General features: G+C 37.6%; 1 protein-coding gene across 1 annotated transcript; it reads left to right on the top strand.

The window, feature by feature from the left end:
• The first annotated feature begins 1,412 nt into the window (after positions 1–1,412).
• marchf5l (membrane-associated ring finger (C3HC4) 5, like) lies at positions 1,413–20,184 on the top strand. The gene is given in 7 exon segments (NM_199739.3): positions 1,413–1,480; positions 4,563–4,646; positions 5,283–5,485; positions 10,477–10,607; positions 13,881–14,064; positions 15,223–15,389; positions 19,609–20,184. Coding segments are annotated over 6 exon segments (870 nt in total). The 5' UTR covers positions 1,413–1,480; positions 4,563–4,617; the 3' UTR covers positions 19,765–20,184.
• Positions 20,185–23,288: the final 3,104 nt, after the last annotated feature.

The raw sequence follows: 23,288 nt of genomic DNA, 5'->3' as shown, positions 1-23,288 counted from the left end.
TTATGAGCGCTGGTGGGACACTAAGGCCGCACGTCTCCCACCAGTGCCGATATCCCCTTGTTAAGTGTGACATCACGCCAAGTTGCTTTCTTGGTGCAATCGCTCTGTCAAACTGTACAGGGAGACTCAAAGGGTATAAACATTTACAAAGTGATGTAATACTTTCAAAAATCACAATATGCCTAATATCCGATGGCCAGAAAGTGATTAATTTTTTATAAATTGGTAAAACTTTGGTGTTTGTGATGCAGCAAGTCCAGAGACTGTTGTGTACGAAATTATTCTATGTAAAATTCACTTTAAAGTGTGATATGACTAAAAAGTGACCATAAACAAACATTTTCTCAATTTAAATGATTAGTGGCTTGGACCAGGAAACAGTATTCCATATGTCACGACTTAACAACCGGATACAGTCATATCGCACTGCTATTCATGTGATATTCCTCATTTATTTATTCATTTTCTTTTCGGCTTAGTCCCTTTATTCATTTGGGGTCTCCACAGCAGAATGAACGGCCAACTTAACCAGCACATGTTTTACGCAGCGGATGCCCTTCCAGCTGCAGCCCATCACTGGGAATAATGGTCAGTTTATCTGAATTTTTTTTCATTATAATTTGGACTTTTGAACAATATTAAATATAAATTAAATAAATTGTAAATAAAATAAAATAAAATTTAATGAATCCTTTAATAAACAATATGATTAATTCTCTGTATAATTACTGTTTTTACATTATTTGATGGTTGGGTTTAGGGTTGGGCTAGGAATATAATGAGCTATATGCACCGCTAGTGTTTTTCTGCCAGCAGTAAACTTTATTTTCGGTAAAACTTTGTTTTCAGTCTTATGAGGTTCTTTTTACACCGTTGACATCGTAATGTAATTAAAATACAATCAGTTAAATAAACCTAAGCATTTATTTAGTTGTTCAATCATAAAATGAGATGATAGACCGTGTAACCGCTAGCAGCGTCAATAGCAGTAGGCTAGCGCAGAAACTCCTTTCAAAATACTGAGGTAAAATAAATGTTCATATTTTAAAGACATGGTGGGGGGAAATGGAATTTAATGCAGTGCTTCTTGTCTGGTCTGAGGCCCACTTTATATCAAATATAAAGATCACTTATTTTTAAAGAAAACAGATCTTATACATGGCGATTTTGTAATGGAAAAACAGTTCACCGGAAGTCGTCGAGGAGGCTGGGTAAAAATTAAAAGTCTTTGTGCATATACCCCATTAATTAGTAATTTATTTAATTATATAAATAATTCTCCAAGCCGCAGTTGTATCCTCTTTAGCAACTACCGGATTTTGTTGGGGGACATTTATTTTGACACGCGGAAGTTGCCCATCCGGAAGTTGTCCTTCATAAGGTTGTTGTTCTGTCCTCGAAGAAATTGAAACTGTCAAATCAGCCAGATATCTGACATAAACGCCCAGCAGAAGCGATTAGATACACGTAACATCTTCAGGTAATGATCCACACATGAACCGGGCTAATAGTGTTGCGCGAATGACAAGTTGTGGTATGTTTATATCTGTTAAAACTAAAATAACAGTGAGTCGCTACTAAAGAAAATTATGATGAAATGTCTTCCTTCAGAATTGTAACCGAAGTCTCATTCAAATGTGATTAGAGGGCTTGATTGACAATTTAAAACACGTATAGTAACGATATAATCACAAATACATTTACGGCGTGGATTTCAGATAAAGGCAGATGTCATTAATATAAATGAAACAAGTATACTGTCATGTATAGTACTGTGTGCTATCTTTCAAATAAAACATTCTTACTCAAAATATGTTGATAAAATTGAGTTACAAAAGTGATTTTATATTTAGAAAGCATGCTAAATCGACGTGTCTACTTCATAGTTTGAAAACAAAAGTGAAAATGTGATGAAATGATGTGGTCATTTAGCATAACATAATAAATGACATAATGAATAAATGGCACTATATATAACACAAATGAATATATAAATGAAATATAAAACTGCTTGTTGAAATATGTCAAAGCATAAGTGACCTCACCAAATTTTAGTGTATTTTAAATTACAATAAAAATAAAACTTTCTGATAGATTGTTTTATAATATAAAGTTTTAAAATTAGCATTTTGGGGCAAAACTGTAATTGTCAAATGATTCTTGATCAAAATATGTCTGAGAAGATTTTTTACTATTTTAGTGGCCATTTATATAGTACATACTGTTCACTACCTGACAAAAGTCTTGTCGCCTATCCAAGTTTTATGAACAACAAATAATAACTTGACTTCTAGTTGATCATTTGGTATTAGAAGTGGCTTATATGAAAGGCAAAGGCATCTAGATTACACTTATTTGATCACAATAAAATATGATCATGCCTTGATTTTGAATGATTTGATTAGGACAGTAAGGTCTCACTTTGCTATAACATAAGTCTTGTATAGAATATAAAGTCCTGCTGCAGTGGAGACCGAATGAATATTGTGTCTGACTCCATCATGAGCTTGGAGGACTGCATCCATACATCTCTGACATGACTCAAATCACTGATTAATAAAGTCATCTGGAACGGCAAAGAAAGCGTTCCTGCAGGACTCCCAGAGCTCATCAAGACTCTTTGTGTTCATCTTTAATGCCTCCTCCTCCATCTTACCCCAGACATGCTCAATAATGTTCATGTCTGGTGACTGGGCTGGCCAATCCTGGAGCACCTTGACCTTCTTTGCTTTCAGGAGCTTTGATGTGGAGGCTGAAGTATGAGAAGGAGCGCTATCCTGCTGGAGAATTGTCCCTCTCCTGTGGTTTGTAATGTAATGAGCAACACAGATGTCTTGATACCTCAGGCTGTTGATGTTGCAGATCTCTCGCACAGCCCCATACTACATATAACCCCAAACCATGATTTCTCCTTCACCAAACTCGACTGATTTCTGTGAGAATATTGGCTCCATGCGGGTTCCAGTAGGTCTTCTGCAGTATTTGTAATGATTGAGATGCAGCTCAACAGATGATTTATCAGAAAAATCCACCTTATGACACTTTTACAAATGATCACCTAGAAGTTAGGTTATTATTTGTTGCTCTTACATCTGACAAGACTTTTGTCAGGTAGTGTATAGTCACTGTTGTTTGCTCAGGGAAAAACTAAAATTAAGCAGCACACGTTTTACTCTACATGAAAAAAACTAAAGTTAAAGCCATCGTACACTTTTGTTGTTTTAATGGTTGAAAACCACCCTAATATGACAAAAATCTCACATCCTGAGAGCAAGATATATATCACAATATAATAGTACCATTTATGTCAATTTTATTAATTAATAGTTTATATTCATATAGCAGATATTCTTCAACACATTTATAATCATAATAGTTTTAATAACTCAATTCTAATAACTGATTTATTTTGTCTTTGCCATGATGACAGCACATAATATTTGACTAGATACTCTTCAAGACACTTAAAGTGACATTTAAAGGCTTAACTAGGGTAATTAGGTTAGCTAGGCAGGTTAGGGTAACTAGGCAAGTTATTGTATAATGATAGTCTACATTTTCTGTAGACTATCGAATAAATATATAGATTAAAGAAGCTAATAATTTTGACCTTAAAATGGTGTTTAAAAAATTAATAACTGCTTTTATTCTTGGCAAAATAAAACAAATAAGACTTTCTTCAGAAGAAAAAATATTATCAGACATACTGTGAAAATTTTCCTTACTCCGTTAATCATCATTTAGGAAATATTTAAAAAAGAAGGAGAAATTCAAAGGGGGCTAATAATTCTGACTTTAACTGTGTATTGACCCAATAGAAAATAAACCTTTTACATTTACATCAACTTTTTTTACAGTTTAAAGTGTATTCTCAGAAATTTACTCTGCATTTGTGATCATATTTCTGATTTATTTAGAACTTCAGGGGAAATTCTATAAATATGAATTGAATATAAAACACTATTCAAAAACGAATGATTAAAGACCATTAAATAAAATAAAAAAATGCAAAATTAAAATGCAAAATGTAAGCATTGTACTTTCAAGATTGCACCTTTCTTATGATGTTGTTGTTGTTGTATTTGTTTCTGTCTGAATCACTGTAAAGCCATATAATATGGTGCACATATAAATTATGAAAAAGTATTGCATTAAACAATATATTTGAGACACTACAAAATAAATTATGATGATGATGATGATGATGATGATCATGAAAGCTTTTATTTGTCACATACACTTTTACATGCAGTGAAATAGGACCTCTCCGATCATACACAGACTTCACACATTTCAGGGGAAGACAGGTGTGACGAGGGGTAGCATAGAAAGAGTAAATAAGCCCCATTAGGGAAAATGATAGAGCAGAATATGAAATTATAGACTTTATATTTTGTACTCATGATTATATATTCTCATATTCCACAGTCACAATAGAATCTTTACTCTTTCTCAGTCTCATTATGATCTTTATTTCGGCTATTTAATTAAACTGAATGTTGTTTTTACTGAATAAACATGATACAGTGTACTGATGTGTGTGTGTGTGTGTGTGTGTCCAGGTGTGATCTCTGAGGCTGCTGTGGCTCACTCATGCTGGATTTAACCTGACTCATCATGGCCTGTGTTGACGAACCTCCAGAGAAGTGAGTTTCTGCGTTAGCTGGGAATGCTCATTAGGGCTGCAGAATACACCGCAAAATTATCGCAAAAATAGGAAGATTTTTTTCTTGTTTGTTTTAATATTATTAATAATAATTTCAAAAATTTTAATAATAATTTAATAATATTATAATATTATTAAAATAAACAAGGCATTAAGGTATTAATAATACTGTCACCTCACAGCAAGAAGGTTGCCGGGTTGAGCCTCGGCTGGGTCATTTGGCATTTCTGTATGGAGTTTGCATGTTCTCCCCGTGTTAGCGTGGGTTTCCTTGGGGTGCTCCGGTTTCCCCCAAAGTCCAAACACATGCACTATAGGGGAATTGCATAAACAAAATTGGCCGTAGTGTATGAGTGTGAGTGTGTATAAGTGTTTCCCAGTACTGGGTTGCAGCTGGAAGGGCATCCGCTGTGTAAAACATATACCGGAATAGTTGGGGGTTCATTCTGCTGTGGCAGCCTCTGATGAATAAGGGACTAAGCTGAAGGAAAATGAATGAATGAAATGTTAGATCATAAGAAATGTGGTCATTGCAATACTCCACAGCAATACTGCAGATTTGTCCAGTGTCATGAAGGCCTCCTCGTGATTTTTATCCTTTGTTGTGTGTGTACAGGCACTGCTGGGTGTGTTTTGCCACAGAGAAAGAGGACCGCGCTGCTGAATGGGTCAGTCCCTGCCGCTGTAAGGGCTGCACAAAGTGGATCCATCAGTCGTGTTTACAGCGATGGCTGGATGAGAAGCAGAAGGGAAACAGCGGAGGAGCCGTCAGCTGCCCACAATGTGGCACCGAATACCGCATCGTTTTCCCCAAAATGGGTCAGTTTTGTCTGGTGCAAATTATTTTTATTAATGCAAATTAAAGTAATTAAAATATATACTATTTAATTTACAATATTATAAAACAATAAAACGGAAAAAAATGAATGCTGAATAACCGTATAGATCATTTATAGTAGAGCTAACGCTAACTTTGTATCCCTCTAATTGTAGATTGAGTTGCGAGATCTGCTATGTACAAGATTTAGGCCCAATAAGTAATAATTCTGTTTTGTCAGAGTTTAAGAGAAGAAAATTGTTGGTCATCCAGTCTTTAATGTCTTTGATACACTCAGTTAGTTTAGACAGTTGAGACGTCTCGTCAGGTTTAGTTGAAATATATAATTGAGTATCATCTGCATAGCAGTGAAAGCTGATCCCATGTCTTCTAATAATGTCTCCCAGTGGTAGCATGTAAATTGTAAACAGCAAAGGGCCTAAAACTGATCCTTGAGGCACCCCATACTTTACTGGGCTGACTTGTGAAGGCTGTCCATTAATATTCACAAACTGGTAACGGTCAGTTAAGTATGACTTAAACCATTGTAGAGCCTGTTCCTAGACACCTGTAGACTTTAAGCGATTTATGAGGATATTGTGGTCAATGGTGTCTTGCGTCCTCGTGTTCTCATGCAACGTCATCATCAGCTGCCTAAGTTCAGTTCCAATACTCAAGACTGCAAGTACGGAGGACGCGTGAAACTTCCCGGATGTGATCTTGATATCGAGGACAAACCGATGTAGACTTGAGCACCGAACTCGCTCTGGAGGTCCCAGAAGTCATTGCGACTGAATGTGGGAAGCGAAGCATTCTATATAGATTTATTATTAAAGTTCAGAGATATAACTTGTTTACCTCAGGAGTTTCCCTAAATGAAACGGTGAAAAGTAAACATCACTATGAACATCTTAATAGAGGAATATAAACACATTAAGGGTGTTTGTTTGCTGAAATTCGTATTAAAATCTGTTTGATTTATATTGTGCCGAGTATATTGATAATGTTTTTATGCAGAGTATATATTTTAAAAAAGGGGAAAAACAATAAGTTGTTGTGTGAATGCTGTAATGTTTAAATAATTTACCATTTAAAACGCGTGAAGGTCATGTGACCATCAAGAAGAACACAGTAGGTGTGTCAGGGTTCAACCCTAAGGATTTTTTTTCTACTGGCCCGATCGGACCAGTGGTTCAGATTTTTACTTGCCCTGCCAATATTGTCACTGGCCCCACCAAAAAAAAGTTAATAGCCATTTCTAAGCCACAAATTAAAAAAAATGTTAAAATGTTTGTAAATCTAGAATTTAAATATTTAAAAATTGTTAATAAAGTGTTTTGCAAACAAAAGTAGCAAAATGTGCAGGTATTTTTTTGCAAAACCAAAAGATGACTGACCTGCCAAACTAACGGCAAACTGTACAAAACATCACCACATTTTTTTAGTCGTGGTGTACCCTCGTAAATGTCTGCTTCCAAGACGCTAAACAAATGTTTTCCTTTAGCATCATTACTTGATGTTGCCGCCATGTTGCTGTCTCTTAGCTGTACTGATTGTTATGGAAAAAAATAACATGCTCACAACATCCAATCAGATAAGAGGAACCGAGAAGGTAGCATTTGAAGGCTTAAAAACACAAACGGTTTCTCTATTCTGACTGTATTTGCTTGCAATTGACAAATAGTCACAGGCAAATTAAACTTTAGTGAATGGGCATTAGTGGCCCAGTAACGATCCTGTCTACTGTCCCGAGCATCTCACACGCTAGCCCCGGGCCATCGGGCAGTCCTTATTGTTGAGCCCTGTGTGTTCGACTTCATGCAGCGCTGCGCAGATCGGTCGAAATCTGTCTTAAAGCGGTGCATGCTGGTTAGAAATCTTGTCCGGATTGATGCTGCGCCGACGCCACGTGACTGTCACATGTGGCATCAAAGTACCGCGACAGCGCTCCGAGATCAGACGGCAGACTCAGACCGTGCAGCTTCTGAAGAGCGACTGCAGGAGCTCTGATGACGACACCGATATTACACGATTGGCCGAGTTCACCACATGACAACAAACACGTGTATTTCGGGTTTATAATTGGACAAATTCCGATTCAAAAGTTTCAAAACAAAATTCACTTTTCACACCCTCTCTATCCTGTACACATCTTACTTATTAAAAGACTACAAATATTTGACTGCAGTATCATCTTTTGCTTAATAATCTGGTTATAAAGGTTAGCTTGTTTGCACAGGTTTATTTTTAACTTTTTATACAGACTATTTACTGCATTCATCTCCATGAACGATTTAAATGATACATTTTAGTGTATATTTTAGTGAATAACCTAAATATGAACTCAAAAAAATCTTACAGAATTGAAATAAACTATTCATCATCATTGATCCTGCCACACTAAAGCTCTCTTAACAAATTAAGTTAAAGAACTATTTTATTAAATAATTATAAAATGGTTTTATTATTATAATATAAATATATATTTTATTTCCTGTCTAGCAGTTTAAAGGCTTACCTGCTCTTTCTGGGAAACTTCTACATAGCTCACTTATTTTACCTTTTGTTCTTTTCAACACAATCTTTTTGGATTAAAATGCTTTTTTGAAAATTCATTCATTATCCAAAATAATCTCATTTATTAAGACCTAATCAAAACACCTTGTTTGGCTTTTTACATTGGAAATTTTTATATCTATAATTGTACATATATGTAAACCCTTTTTTTAGCATATTCAAACAAGAAGTATTAGCCTAAAGATTGATGTTTAACTCCTAGAATTTATGCTTATTGCTTTGTATTTAATAGACCTGTTCGTTTTTATGTTTATATTAACCTCTTATTTCCTCTTATTTCTCTCATGCATTTGTAATATTTTATTCATAATTCTCCCTTATTGTTTATAAAGGAACTACAGTTTGTAGACTGTATTCTGTTTTATTTGTAAATGTTTTGTTGTTATAAATAAAAATAACAAAATATACATATATATATGATGACGCCATGTGATCGGTCATCATGACTGCAGCGAGTCCCGAAGTGTCCAGCTGTCCGTCTTGACGGCTCCGTTTTCAACTCCGCCCCCGCCTTCGCTCGGCTATTCTCGTTGATCACCGGCTGCAGCTGAGCTTAATGTCGAACGCACCTAGTATCTCATTTCACACAGGATGCGTTCTCTGCCCTCGCGGTCTCCTGAGTTCGTTCTTCCGAGGACACCTGGCAAGACCGGTCTCTACAAGAACGCAAGTCCATCCTCTGCGTTCTTGGAATTAAGAACCGTTTTTGTTTTTTCAATAGTGAGAGGGTCATGTGACACATCAGACTTATTGGAAATTTCACAAGGAAAACAATGGTGCGCTTGGTTTTAACGTAACTTTATTCCTTCATGATTTATTTACAAGTTTCTGACCACTTATAAAATGTGTTTAACGTGCTGCCCATTGTGTTGGATTGTCAATGCAACCCTTTTCTCCCACTCTTCACACACTGATAGCAACACCGCAGGAGAAATGCCAGCACAGGCTTCCAGTATCCGTAGTTTCCGGTGCTACACATCTTGTATCTTCTCTATATTAAATTGATATTACTGAAAAGTATATGTGGCGAGGCAGTGGTGCAGTAGGTAGTGCTGTCGCCTCAGAGCAAGAAGGTCGCTGGTTCGAACCTTGGCTCAGTTGGCGTTTCTGTGTGGAGTTTGCATGTTCTCCCTGCCTTCGCGTGGGTTTCCTCCGGGTGCTCCGGTTTCCCCCACAGTCTAAAGACATGCGGTACAGGTGAATTGGGTAGGCTAAATTGTCCGTAGTGTATGAGTGTGTGTGTGAATGTGTGTGTGGATGTTTCCCAGAGATGGGTTGCGGCTGGAAGGGCATCCGCTGCATAAAATCTTGCTGGATAAGTTGACGGTTCATTCCGCTTTGGCGAACCTGGATTAATAAAGGGACTAAAGGCTGATTTATACTTCTGCGTCAAACACCGGCGTAGGCTACGGCGCTGACGCATAGCCCTTTGCCGTGGCCGTCGCTGACGTGCACCTCTCAAAAATTGTAACTACACGTCGCAACAACGCGTAGCACAAGCTCTGTGATTGGTCGGCTTGCTAGCGCCGATGAGTCTGGGCGGGACCGAGAGCCGCGCGAGCGATTGTTTACAAGTGTGGAGTCCCGTGAAGGAGCTCCGGATGGAAAGTTTTGTTTTGTGTTTACCTCATAGTTAAAGTTGTTGCACGTCCGCCGGTTCCTGCCTCAAAATAAGCGAGTTTGAGTCACTTGTACAACCAGGAAGTATTCAGAATAGCAAAACAGAAGCAAAGAAACTCGACACAGAGGAACATTTACACCTCACTGACAACTAGCGTTTTGGAAGTGTTAATGCACACCAACAGAAACAGTGCGCAGAAGTATGAATGCACAGCTGCGCGCGTTGCCTGCGCCGTGAGTTGCGCCGGTCACTTGACGCAGAAGTATAAACCAGGCTTAAGCCGACAAGAAAATGAATGAATGAAAAGTATATAACTGAAAATAAGTGTTAAAGTACTACAATTACTAAAATTAAAACCTGATATAAAATAACTTAAAGTAAGATAATAAAAATGTTTGAAAATGTAAATGACAATAATTAGAAATAATAGAAATACAGAAAAAGACAACAGCGTATAACTAAATTAATAACATAAAATGAAAATATATACACTAAGAACAGTATTAAAGCTCATTGTACATATGAATATCTGCTATAATACTAAATAAATCTAGATATGCATAGATGTTTCTACACTATTATTCTATATTGCACAGCTTTTGCACTTGTTTTGCTAAACTTCCCCATTTATGTATCAAATATTTATTTCTTCACACATTAGCTGGTAAAATGTGCTAGCTGTGCACAGATTGTGTGTGGGTTTATCAGTGACTAACACACGCCGACTGTCTGCTTGGCTGTTTTTTTTCACTCGTTCAAGGGAAGTGTTAATATGTGCTTGTGTGTCTCTTTCAGGTCCTGTGGTGTACTTCCTCCAGCAGGTGGACCGGGCTCTGTCCAGAGCGAGTCCATTTGCTGCGGCTGGAGTGGTCGTGGGCACCGTCTACTGGTCCGCTGTGACTTACGGGGCCGTCACGGTTATGCAGGTGTGTTCGTAAAAAACAGAAGTAGACCTGTTGGGATTTAATGTTTACACTCAAAGTTTTAAAAATCTATAAATCCATTGGTTTCAGATGCTCATTATTGTTGCAGTTCCTTAAAGAGGCACAAGAGGGAGGCATTAAGCCAAATTCATTAGTTGCATCCTAAATGATGCATTTGTACACTGTGTACTTATGTGTATGAGTTTAGTGTCATCCCAAATGGAATAATAATAATGTTTTTTACTAGCCAGAAATTCGACCTGTCTCCCAGTTATCATTTAACGGGTTTAACCAAAAGTCAAATTAATCCAAATTATTAAACTACCAAAAAGTACCAGTCATGAGTGCATACTAGGGCTGCACGATATTGGAAAAAATTGACATTGCGATATTTTTTTCCCTGCGATTATATATTGCGATATTTATATATATATATATATATATATATATATATATATATATATATATATATATATATATATATATATATATATATATACGTATTACGGAACCCCGGAAAGGACGTAGTGGAGGAGAAAAAAATTGGCTGGGTGAAAAAAAAAATGGGTGAAAGAAAAAAATGGGTGGGAGGAAAATATATATTTATAAGTTTTTGCGTTCTCTTGCAAAGTTTTGCGTTCCCTCGCAAAGATGTTTTGCGTTCCCTCACAAAGTTTTGCGTTCCCTCGCAAAGTTTTGCGTTATCTCGCAAAGATGTTTTGCGTTCCCTCGCAAAGTTTTGCGTTATCTCGCAAAGATGTTTTGCGTTCCCTCACAAAGTTTTGCGTTCCCTCGCAAAGATGTTTTGCGTTCTCTCGCAAAGATGTTTTGCGTTCTCTCGCAAAGATGGTTTGCGTTCCCTCGCAAAGATGTTTTGCGTTCCCTCACAAAGTTTTGCGTTCCCTCGCAAAGATGTTTTACGTTCCCTCACAAAGTTTTGCGTTATCTCGCAAAGATGTTTTGCGTTCCCTCGCAAAGATGTTTTGCGTTATCTCGCAAAACTGTTTCTCCAGAAAACATCCTGTTCACTTCACTCACGTAAACCCTCCCGTTTTTGCCGAAATTCTCATATATTTTACCATTCTACCCCACTTTCTTTACATTACTGTGCGCTGATCGTCGCCTTTCACTTTGCAACCTCTGAACCAGTGAATGCATGTATAAGCGCTGACTGACAGACGCGCTCCATACAATAAACTGATCCCAGATCAGCGTCTGTACGTGCCATTTATAGGGACACTTCTGTTATTAAACAAGTGAGCAGCAAATGAATCTCATGTTTTGTTTAGTTTGATAACAGAGGTGTCTCTGTAAGAATGCACAGATCTATAATGAAAGCAGTCCATTACTTTAGAAACTGTTTGTGCTCATTTAAGAGAAAATTAGCTGTTTAAAATAAAACATGCAGGACGGAGATGTTTCATATTATTAGTGTATTTGTCTGTTTAAACATACACCCGCTCCTCTGTAAATGGCGTGTACAGACGCTGATCTGGGATCAGTTTATTGTATGGAGCGCGTCTGTCAGTCAACGCTTATACATGCATTCACTGGTTCAGAGGTAGCATATGAAAGTCGACGATCGACGTACAGTAATGAAAAGAAAGAGGGGTAGAATGGTAAAATACGGGAGAATTTCGGCAAAAACGGGAGGGTTTACGTGAGTGCAGTGAACAGGAAGTGTTTGTGGAGAAACATCTTTGCGAGAGAACGCAAAACATCTTTGCGAGATAACGCAAAACTTTGCGAGGGAACGCAAAAACTTAGAAATATATATTTTCCTCCCACCCGTTTTTTTCTTTCACCATTATTATTTTTTTCACCCAGCCAATTTTTTTCTCCTCCACTACGTCCCTTCCGGGGTTCCGTTTTATATATATATATATATATATATATATATATATATATATATATATATATATATATATATACTTAAGATATACTTTTGCACACATTACATACAGTATCACTGTTTTATCTGCTGCACCACTGACTGTAAAATTCTTCCACAAAAAACTAGAGCAAGTTTTTTTTGGCTGATGGAGGACCAAGAATGACTCAGCAGCAGCCTCACTCATCTATTTGGGTGCCTAAAAGTTAATAAGTGACTGGCATAGATGTTTATATCTATGAGTGATGGGAAGCTATGCTAAGGTTAACTAGCTTAGCATGTATCTTGCTGTCTGCAAATGACAGTAATTTAAACGTACCATAAAACTGCTATAAGTGCATACAATTCGACACAACTACACAAGCATCGTTTTAACCTTTATAACTGAACGTTAACGTTACTCTGTCAACAGTCTATTGTCTTAATTACCGTGCTAACATACTATATGTTAAACATACTATATGTTTAATACAATCTGTAGTTCTGCAGATTTCCGAATAGTGGTGACTAGCGGAGGAATGAATGGTCTAGAACAGGGGTCTCAAACTCAATTTAACTGGGAGCCAAAGTCTGGGTGAGGCTGGGCCGCATAAGGGATTTCACAAAAAAAAGTCCTCAAATGTCATTATTAACAGTTTTAATTATTTCTTCTGAACATGAAGTGTCCTGAACATTAACAGAACATTGAGTGAAGATTATGAACAGTTCTTCTGAACATGGCATCTTTTGCCTACTTGCTGCCAGAGACTTGACAGCGCTTCTTCTCACAAATCTGAACCACATTTGGCTTTAGAGCGGAAGCAGTTGAGACCCTCAGTATGGCTTGAAGATGATCATCATTAAGTCTAGACCTGTCTAGACTCACTCAAAACTTCCATTCCCTCACCTAAAAAAAGGCGTATATATGTATAAATAAAACACCCCCACCCCACTCCAGTCACATCAGTCTGTACCAGTCTGTATCTACCTATAATATATATAAGATGCAGGCTGTAGCTAGGTAGGTGGCAGGCTGCAGATAGGTAGCTAAGTGGCAGGCAGGGGCGGGAACAGCTTACCTTGGTTCTGGCCGGCGCGAGTTCCCTCCTAACACTTCCCGCCCGTCACAGCGTCTAACAAAGGGGCGGGGTGCGTGGTGACGTCACTGGCATCCCCGCCCCTTTGTTTACACGGTGGGCGGGGAATGCCAGTGACCGCTGTGTACGGATAGAATCAGCGGAGCGGGGAGCGCTCTCTCTCCCAGCTCCGCTGATTCTGTCAGTGTACAGCGGTCGGCGCGGGCCACAAAATATTGCACTGAGGGCCGCAAATGGGCCGCGAGTTTGAGACCCCTGATCTAGAAGGAAGGCTCTGTTTTGAAGAGATGTGTTTTCTTGTGTTTTAAGGTGGTGGGGCATAAGAAGGGTCTGGATGTGATGGAGCGAGCGGATCCTCTGTTTCTGCTCATGGGTTTACCCACCATCCCTGTCATGCTGGTGCTGGGAAAAATGATCCGCTGGGAGGATTATGTGGTGCGGCTCTGGCAAAGACACTCCGCCAAACTGCAGATCTTCAGCGGCCTGGTGCCGGGTACGTGGAAGAAAAGAACTAAAAAAAATCTGCATCTCTGTTATTTTGTAATAGTTTTTGTAGCAATAACAACACTTGATGAACTACTAACTCATTTACTTCTACTGTATTTTATCATTTTAGTATTTCAACAAATTTGCTTCTGTTATTAGTTTTTAAGCTGACTTATTGAAGCACTAAAACAAGTCATTTTGATTAGATTGTTGTGACTTTTACTGTATGAATTTTACTATTAGTTACAGTATTAACAGCTATCAGCCTGATGGTCATAAACTGATCATTTTTTTATGTCATCATGTCAAACACAAAAGCCCCTTTCACACAGTGATACCGGTAAATATATGGAAAATTTCCAGAACGAATTTATCGGTAAATTCAAAAAAGTGCTGTTCACACAGTCGAGGACGCAACAGAATTTTTCCAGAAAGGAGCATTCACACATCCATTCCAAAATACTGGTAAATTCTGACATCATTAACCTGAAATGAGCTCTAAACGGCAGCGCGTGTGTTTGTAAACATTTGACTACATCACAAACTCAGTGGATGGATCAGTATTGTGAAAAACTTCGATGAAAACATATGGAGGAACATTTTCGCATGTCGAGATGTACATGATATGTGTGTGTGCTGGCGCTCACGGACGGTTTCACAGGCAAGATGCTTATCATAAGCATCTTATCGATAATTAATTACACGGTTGGCATTAAGATGAACATATAAATGTCTGGAAAAATATTCAAAGGCTTTTATTCTCATAAACCGCGCGGACGCAAATGCGTCTGACTGTTCTGATTGGCTAAAGTATACGTCTCACGTCAGCACGTTCTAGACGTGCACACACTCTTTCCAGTAATCTTCCTTCTGCGTTTACACAGCTTAGCATTCCGGCAAATTACCGGGAATGTTACAACTTCTCTTTTCGGAAAATAGCCAGAACGAATTTACCGGTATTTTCAAAAAGGCCCTGTTCACACATACACACCTTTCCGGAAAATTTACGGTAATTTTTTCGGAAAGGTGTGTATGTGTGAAACGGGCTATAGGATACACCTTTTCAGCTATATTATTATTATTATTACTATTATTATTATTATTATTATTATTATTATTATTAAGTTTGCACCTAGATTTGATACATTTGTAATTCCACACACAGGTATGGGTCGCGCTCTTCCCCGTGTCCCAGTAGAAGGCAGTTATGGAGGAGATCATCTCTCTGTGTCTCGTACCCTGTGCGGTGCCCTCATCTTCCCCTCCATCGCCAACCTGGTGGGCCGTTTGCTGTTTCGCAGAGTCACGTCGAACCTGCAGCGCACAATCCTGGTGAGAATGCTGCACAACCTGGACTTTCGTGACAGGCTTAAAAATGCACAAAGCTAACTTTCCCAAACAAATTTGAAAGCATCAAAAAAATATGCTTGTAAAGCTCAACAGGATGCTGCATCTTTTTGATATGTCCACTATAGTTATAAGCAGAGCCAGAAAGAATCTGCAGACATTTTTTTCTATTTCTGTGCAAAATTTTGTTATAAAGAATTATGCAAAAAGATTTTGGGCGTATAGTAACTAAGGCTGCGTCCGAAACCGCATACTTCCATACTATATAGTACGCTAAAATCAGTATGCGAGCCGAGTAGTATGTCCGAATTCTTAGAATTCGAAAATCAGTAGGCGAGAAGTTCCCGGATGATTTACTACTTCCGGTGAGATTCTGAAGTGCGCATCCCATGCACGCTGCGCTATCCCATAATGCCCCGTGAGAGAATTCATGAATGAAAGTGAGGCGATGCAACTAACGCAGGTAGGTCACGTGACCATGACAAAATGGCGGATGTAGTACGTCTGAATTTCATTCATACTTTTCAGATTCATACTGTATAGAACGCACTTTTCTAACAGCCGAGTAGTACGTTTAAATTCAAATGCAGTACCTACTGAGTAGTAGGCGGTTTCGGACGCAGCCTAAAACTTTTTTTTTTACTTTTAACCTTTACCTAAAGGGGACCTATTATGCCTCTTTATAAAAGTGTAACATACTGTAAGGGCGTAATCACACTTTGCTATCCGAACCGTGCACAGGCCCATTTTCCAGATCGTTTGAGAAGTGCGAATGCTCTGAATCGGGCTCAGGCATGGTTTAGTTGGCTGGCCTGGCCCAGTTGGAAGAGCCTGAAACTGAAAGCGAGACTTGACTTTTATGGGACTATGGTTTCATATGGATTTATTAATCATTTTTACTGTTCAATGAACACAAACTGTCATAGTTTATTAAAGAGGCAAACCCCTGACTGCATGACAGATGCACCTTCAGCAGACCTCCTAATTCCTGCAGCACGAGGGCTTTATGATTATTTATGAGCGTCAAAAGTGGCGGATCTGTTCAGCAAAAATATTTGACTGCGTGTCACTGCATATCAGACGACTTAAACGATATAACTAAAGAAATCTCCATTGTGCTGAGTGAGAGCACTTCTGACCAGCGAATCATCGATGATGTAAGCGTGCCCAGGCCCGAATGTAATGTGAGTGCGGGTCGTCGGGGGAGACGGGAGGGAGGACAAGCGTGCTTTGGCCTGGTTCAAGGCAACTGTACATAGTGTGAGTACGCCCTAAGTCTCTGATATGCCAAGAGTGTGTGTGAAGTTTCAGCTCAAAAAATACGGGTAAATACGATGAACAATTTTAAATGACTCCTCTCTAATTTTATTCGTTATACAAAAACGTCTGGAAAACTTACAAGTCTCGTTCCAATTAACATCTTGAAATTGTGATCTCCAATACCCAATAGATGAAGGAACATTGACAATCCGGCAAATCATTCTTCAGGGCTCGAACTTAACCTTTTTGCTTGGTAGCACCGGTGCTGCTAACTTTAAAAATGTAGGCGCATCAGCCAAAATCTAGTCGCACCCACCAATTATGAGCATCGTTACTCACCGGCCCTGCACACACTGCTTGAATGAATCTGTTAACGGTATAACTGTGCTGTTCTCACGGGTGCTGTCTGATATTGCACTGATGCTTTTGACATATACTGTACCTTATTATATGCATAACGTTACGTCATGTTAATAGCCATACCGATCTTCATGAGTAGCGATATTAGTTACTCAGTGTAAGCCCGTTTGCGATGGTGTATGTGGTGTTACATTTTACATATATCTGCCCCTTGCACGGCGGACAGCATCTGGCGATTATTTGAAGGATTAAACAGAAGCTCTCGTGCTAGATGTGGCAAACAGTTACCTGAAAACTCCATCCCACAGACTTTTAATAGCGGACTTGAAGCCAATGGAAGTCTTTTATCCACTCTTGGAAAAGTGTAGATGGTGGGTTAACATTCAGCACGTGATCACTAGTAAGATGTGTCATTATTTGTAACTTTAGATGCCATGGTTTCTAAAATAAAATCTGTCAGTGTTATCTTCATCCTCATCTTCAGCGCTTTACAGTTTTTCGCGGTAGTAGCTCTCTCTGTCATCCCAAGCCAGAAAGCACTGAGTGATTGACAGCTGATATTAACCAATCATTCGCGTTCAGTGCTAGAGCAGTGGTGGGCCAATAAGAAGAGCGCGAAGGCGGGGCAAGCATTACGGACTTGGCTTTGTTTACTGCAGCACGTTTACATGACAACTGTTTTAAACCATTCCCGAGCGCTGCGTTTCAGGCGCAGACCAATAGCTTAGAGATGCATTCTGCATGAATGTCTCCCGAATCCGTGCATTTGCTGAACATTTTGCAGTAAAAACTGGTCGCACACAACAATTTTAAGCACTCGCACAAATGCTCCCAAATATATTTTGAGGTCGCATAAATCAAATTTCGGCCGCATATGCGACCAAAATGGCCGCAATTTCGAGCCCTGTTCTAAGATAATTATAGCACATAATAGCACACACATAATGTTTTATAACTCTGAATATGCCTTTTTAAAACTTTGATCCTGATTGTGCTGTTTTGGTGCCACTTTAAATGCAAATGACTTTAGCACTGTTTTTCAGATAAGTGAAATTTATTTATAAACTAATTTCAAGAGGATCACGTGCTTATGATTGCTTGCAGCCGGTCCTGCATTATCTAATTAATGATTGACCAATCAGGCGATTCCTAAGCCACTATAAATACCCTAATTTCCATAATACAACCATATTCATTTTTAAGAATCCCCCCTTCCCCCCCACTCCTTCTCTTTTCCTAGATGGGTGGCCCAGTGGTTAGCACTGTTGCCTCACAGCAAGAACGTCACTGGTTCTAGTCCTTACCAAGCCAGTCGACATTTCTGAGTTTACACATTCTCCCCGTGCTCGCGTGGGTTTCCCCCGGGTTCCCCGGTTTCCTCCCACCATCCAAAAACATGCAACTTAAGTTAATAGACTAATCCAAATCAGCACCATAGACATGCTCCTAGTAAAAGGACAAACCAGCAACAATCAAGAATGCATGATTATATGGTATCATGTTAATTAAAATTAATTTAATTATTAAATTATTATGATGAAATTGAAATAGTAAAATGGCATAAAGACGCACTGTAAAAATTACTGTCAAATTTACAGTAACTTACTGTCGATTTTGGTTGCCATTAACACTAAATTTACAAGCACAATGTAAATAAATAACTACACTTGTGCTGTATGTTACATTACGTTTTTTATTTATTTAATTACAGTGCACTTGAAAATTTACAGTAACACTGTTGATTTTGGTTGCCATTAACACTAAATTTACAAGCACAATGTAAATAAATAACTACAATTGTGCTGTATTTTACATTGCATAATTTATTTATTTATATACAGTGAACTTGTAAATTTACAGTAACTTACTGTTGATTTTGGTTGCCAGTAACACTAAATTTACAAGCACAATGTAAATAAATAACTACAATTGTGCTGTATTTTACATTGCATTATTTATTTATTTATATACAGTGCACTTGTAAATTTACAGTAACTTACTGTCGATGTTTGTTGCCAGTAACACTAAATTTACAAGCACAATGTAAATAAATAAGTACAATTGTGCTGTATTTTACATTGCATTTTTTATTTATTTATATACAGTGCACTTGAAATATTACAGTAACACTGTCGATTTTGGTTGCCAAAAAACACTAAATTTACAAGCACAATGTAAATAAATAAGTACAATTGTGCTGTATTTTACATTGCATTATTTATTTATTTATTTACAGTGCACTTGTAAATTTACAGTAACTTACTGTCGATGTTTGTTGCCAGTAACACTAAATTTACAAGCACAATGTAAATAAATAACTACAATTGTGCTGTATTTTACATTGCATTTTTAATTTATTTAAATACAATCAAATAATGTGTTTATAATGGAAGTCAATGGGGAAAAACAGCCCACAACATACCATAATAATATTTAAACAATATATTTAACAACGGGTTAAATATCTGCAAATATAATGTTATTTTTATGCTTTGGAAGAGTCAAAAAACGTACCTGCAGCACATTTAAATCCAAATGGAAACTCCACAAGTGCCAGTCTAAGCATCTCCTCCTCTTCTTTTAGGGTGGCATCGCATTTGTGGTGATGAAAGGAGTGCTGAAGGTGTATTTTAAGCAGCAGCAGTATCTCATCCAGGCTAACAGACACATCCTGAACTACCCGGAGCCCGAGGGACAAGCAGACGGAGCGACTGAAGACGAGGACAGCAGCAACGAATGAAACAAACACACATTCGAGGACGGCAAACCAATGCACTGTAGTATAGGATTCGCCAAGACTCAAAGAGCTCATTTTTTTCAGCTTCACACGCACTCTGAATCAGCACAAACACATGCTCGCTGTGTGTTATTAAAACGCAAAGATGGCCCGAGTTCTGTTATCATTGAGAAGAAGCAGACGTCGGGGTGTTAAAGTGCCTGTAAATGCAAAATTGACCAGTAGATGGCGCCAAATGCAAAAGCTGGTAAATGCACTGCACACTGATGTCTCTGATGGAAAATAGACGTTGACATTTAGGATGCAAATTGTACCAGCTGAATCATGTTCAGATTGTGAGAATGACGTGATTGATTCTGTTTGAAAGGTAACACGCACTGGCTCTTTAAATATAGATTAAATAAAGGATAATAAACACAGAAATGTTGACTTTTTGTTGCATTTAAGTTGGGTGGTTTTATTGCAAAAATAAAATTATGCTGTGTGTGTGTGTATATATAATTACAATATGTATCAGAATTAGAAATATTTATAGAGTTTTTTTTTTTTTTGACTATTTTGGTGTAAAATTTATTTTTAAATCCTCCTATTTAAATTAACACTATTTTGGTGTTTTTAATTATTGGTATTATTATTATTAATAATAATAATATTATATCATTATAATTTTTTGTATTATTATTCGAAATAAAATGTGTCATTATGCATTTATTTTTAAATAAATTTTAACACGTTAAAATGTTCATTTAAAAGCCATTTATTATTTTTAAAATGAAAGATTTTGCAAATTTGGTAAATAAAATGTGTTAAATTCTTGTTAACTTTGTTAATTAAAACTTGTTAATTTAATTATTAAATTATTATGATGAAATTGAAATAGTAAAATGGCATAAAGACACACTGTCTTACAAAATACTGTCGGTTTTGGTTGCCATTAACACTAAATTTACAAGCACAATGTAAATAAGTACAATTGTGCTGTATTTTAAATTGCATTATTTATTTATTTATTTACAGTGCACTTGTAAATTTACAGTAACTTACTGTCGATTTTGGTTGCCAGTAACACTGTAAATTTACAAGCACAATGTAAATAAAAAATTACAACTGTGCTGTATTTTACATTGCAGTCTTAATTATTAATTTACAGTGCACGTGTAAATTTACAGTCTTACTGGCAACTAAAACCAGCAGTAAATTACTTTAAATTTTACAGTAAATTGTAATTGTTAATTGCATTGTACTTGTACATTTACAGTTTTATTGGCAACCAAAATTGCTAGTAAGTTACTGTAAATAGCACAGTATATTTTTAAACTGCAATACCTTTCCTTTTTACAATACCGTATACCTTTTTAAAACTTGCATTACAGTAATGAAAATGACAATTTGGCACTTAAGTAATCTGATTTTGCAATGACAATAATTAAGCAATGCAATCAGTTGTAAAGTGGGCTTGAAACAGAATTTGAAACCGTAATTTGTGATGTAAATCACAGTGAAACAAGAACAAATGTACGGGAAAATGACTGAATGGCCAAGTTTAATTACATTCACACAGATTTTAAGAAACATAATTTTGTAATCTATTTCAGCTATTTTAAACTATGAATAAGTGCATGTGAAAGTGTTCAAGACATGTTGAAAACGCAAAATGGCAAATGTTTCTTGTCACATTCGGTTATGAAGTACACGAATCACATTGATAATTCATTCAAAACTTTCGGTTCAAAGATGATGAAATTTGAGAAGAACGCCTACAGACTGCATAGAGATAAGTGACGCTGACTGTCTTCTGTCATTTGATTGGCCATTTCAGACATCTTGATATTTAATTTTTAAAACTTTGCCAACATATTCCTAAAAACAAACAGAACAGCTTCAATATCAAATATCGATTATTTCAATTCTAATTATTCTCACATAGAGACAGAATTATTCGCCCTCCCGTGAAATTAAAATTCCTTTCCAAATATTTCACAAGTGATGTTTAACAGAGCACAGGACATTTTCACAGTGCTTCCTATTATATCTGGAGAAAGGCTTATTTCTTTAAGTTTGGCTGGAATAAAATAAACTCTTACAACTATTTGCCCTGATTTTTTTCCACCAATTGGTAACAGAACAAACCACATGTTGTCAAATGACTATAACACACTTATAGCTAAATAACTATATTTTCACCCTCACAAAGGCAAAATAAAAAGATAAAATATAAAAATTATGTTTAACATCACTTGAAAATATTCGAAAAACTATTTAAATTTCACTGCAGGGCTAATAACTGTGTCTTCAAGTTTGTCTAGTACTGATTACTTGATAATGAATCCGATAATTTACTTCAGGAGGACGTCCCTGAAGGATTTACGCACAGATACGCAAACTGCTTGTGTAAGCGGTGCTTCCCAAACCAAAATGATGCGTACTGGCGTCATTTGCGTCTATGACGTTTCCAGGAGATGAACAGCTGAGTTCAATTTGTAATGAGTCCAAGCCTTTAAAAGCGATTGTAGTTTCTGGGTCAGGAGGGGTTTTTCTTGGTTTTTGATTGCAGGTGCTGCTGAGCCGCTGGCCAAGGCTATCGTGCCGGGACGTGGGCATGATGTTGTGCGCGAGCGAATGACTGGGAGGGATAATTGGTAGTGCTGGGGTTTCCCCGGACTAAAGTTTCGGCGGCCGCTGTTGACTTCCAATCGCTGTATCCCACGTCCGGTAGCGGGTAAGCGGGCCAGCAGCACAATACTGTTGCGGGGTGTGTGTATTGCATTTTGTTCGCCGGGAGTTTGAGTGAGTTTGATTGCTCCCGGCGCTTGTAGTCTGTCTGTTTGTGCGTGTGTGCGTGCGTGTGTGTGTGTGTGCGTGCGTGCGTGCGTGCGTGTGACGGGGATGAGCGCAGGCTAGCATCACGCTCCATACAGGAAATGTTAAATGACGACGGCTTGATATTTAGCTGGAGTGGTATTGATGGTAGCTTATGATTTGATTGCTGTGTGGAGTCTATTTATGGGTGTTATTTATACATTTATATTTATGAGATTTACTGTGTGGTGTATTACAACTCTAGGTTGGTGTGAAATGATGATGTGTTGCACAATTACGGTTGATACCCCTTGTTAAATGCCTTGTGGTGGTCATTTTAATTGCCTTACCTAATAATTTTTATACAGTCCGCTAACAATCTTTACATCATGAACTTTATGTCCTTTTGATTCCCTACCTGCTGCTCCCCTTGTGTGGAATTTTAATCTTTAAGATTATTGTATAAAATAAAAGTGAAATTAGTATTTAAATGAATTGAGTGTTTGACGTTTACTTGATTATTGTGGCCCAAAATAAATACTGTATTTTGTCCAGCAAAGAACTTGTGTTGTGTGTGTGAATACTTTATGCCCTTTTTGGGAGGGTTACAACTTGGCGTAGTTTTGGCAGTCTGGACTTTGGGCAACAATCAGGAAAATGTCAACCACACAACAGTTAGACCAGTCACCTTCTACATCTGGTGAGCAGCAGCAGGGGGCTGATAGCTC

Source organism: Danio rerio, chromosome 10 (genome assembly GCF_052040795.2).
Source record: "Danio rerio strain M-AB ecotype USA chromosome 10, GRCz13ab, whole genome shotgun sequence".
Lineage (NCBI taxonomy): Eukaryota > Metazoa > Chordata > Actinopteri > Cypriniformes > Danionidae > Danio > Danio rerio.
This window is presented reverse-complemented; position numbering and strand designations above follow the sequence as displayed.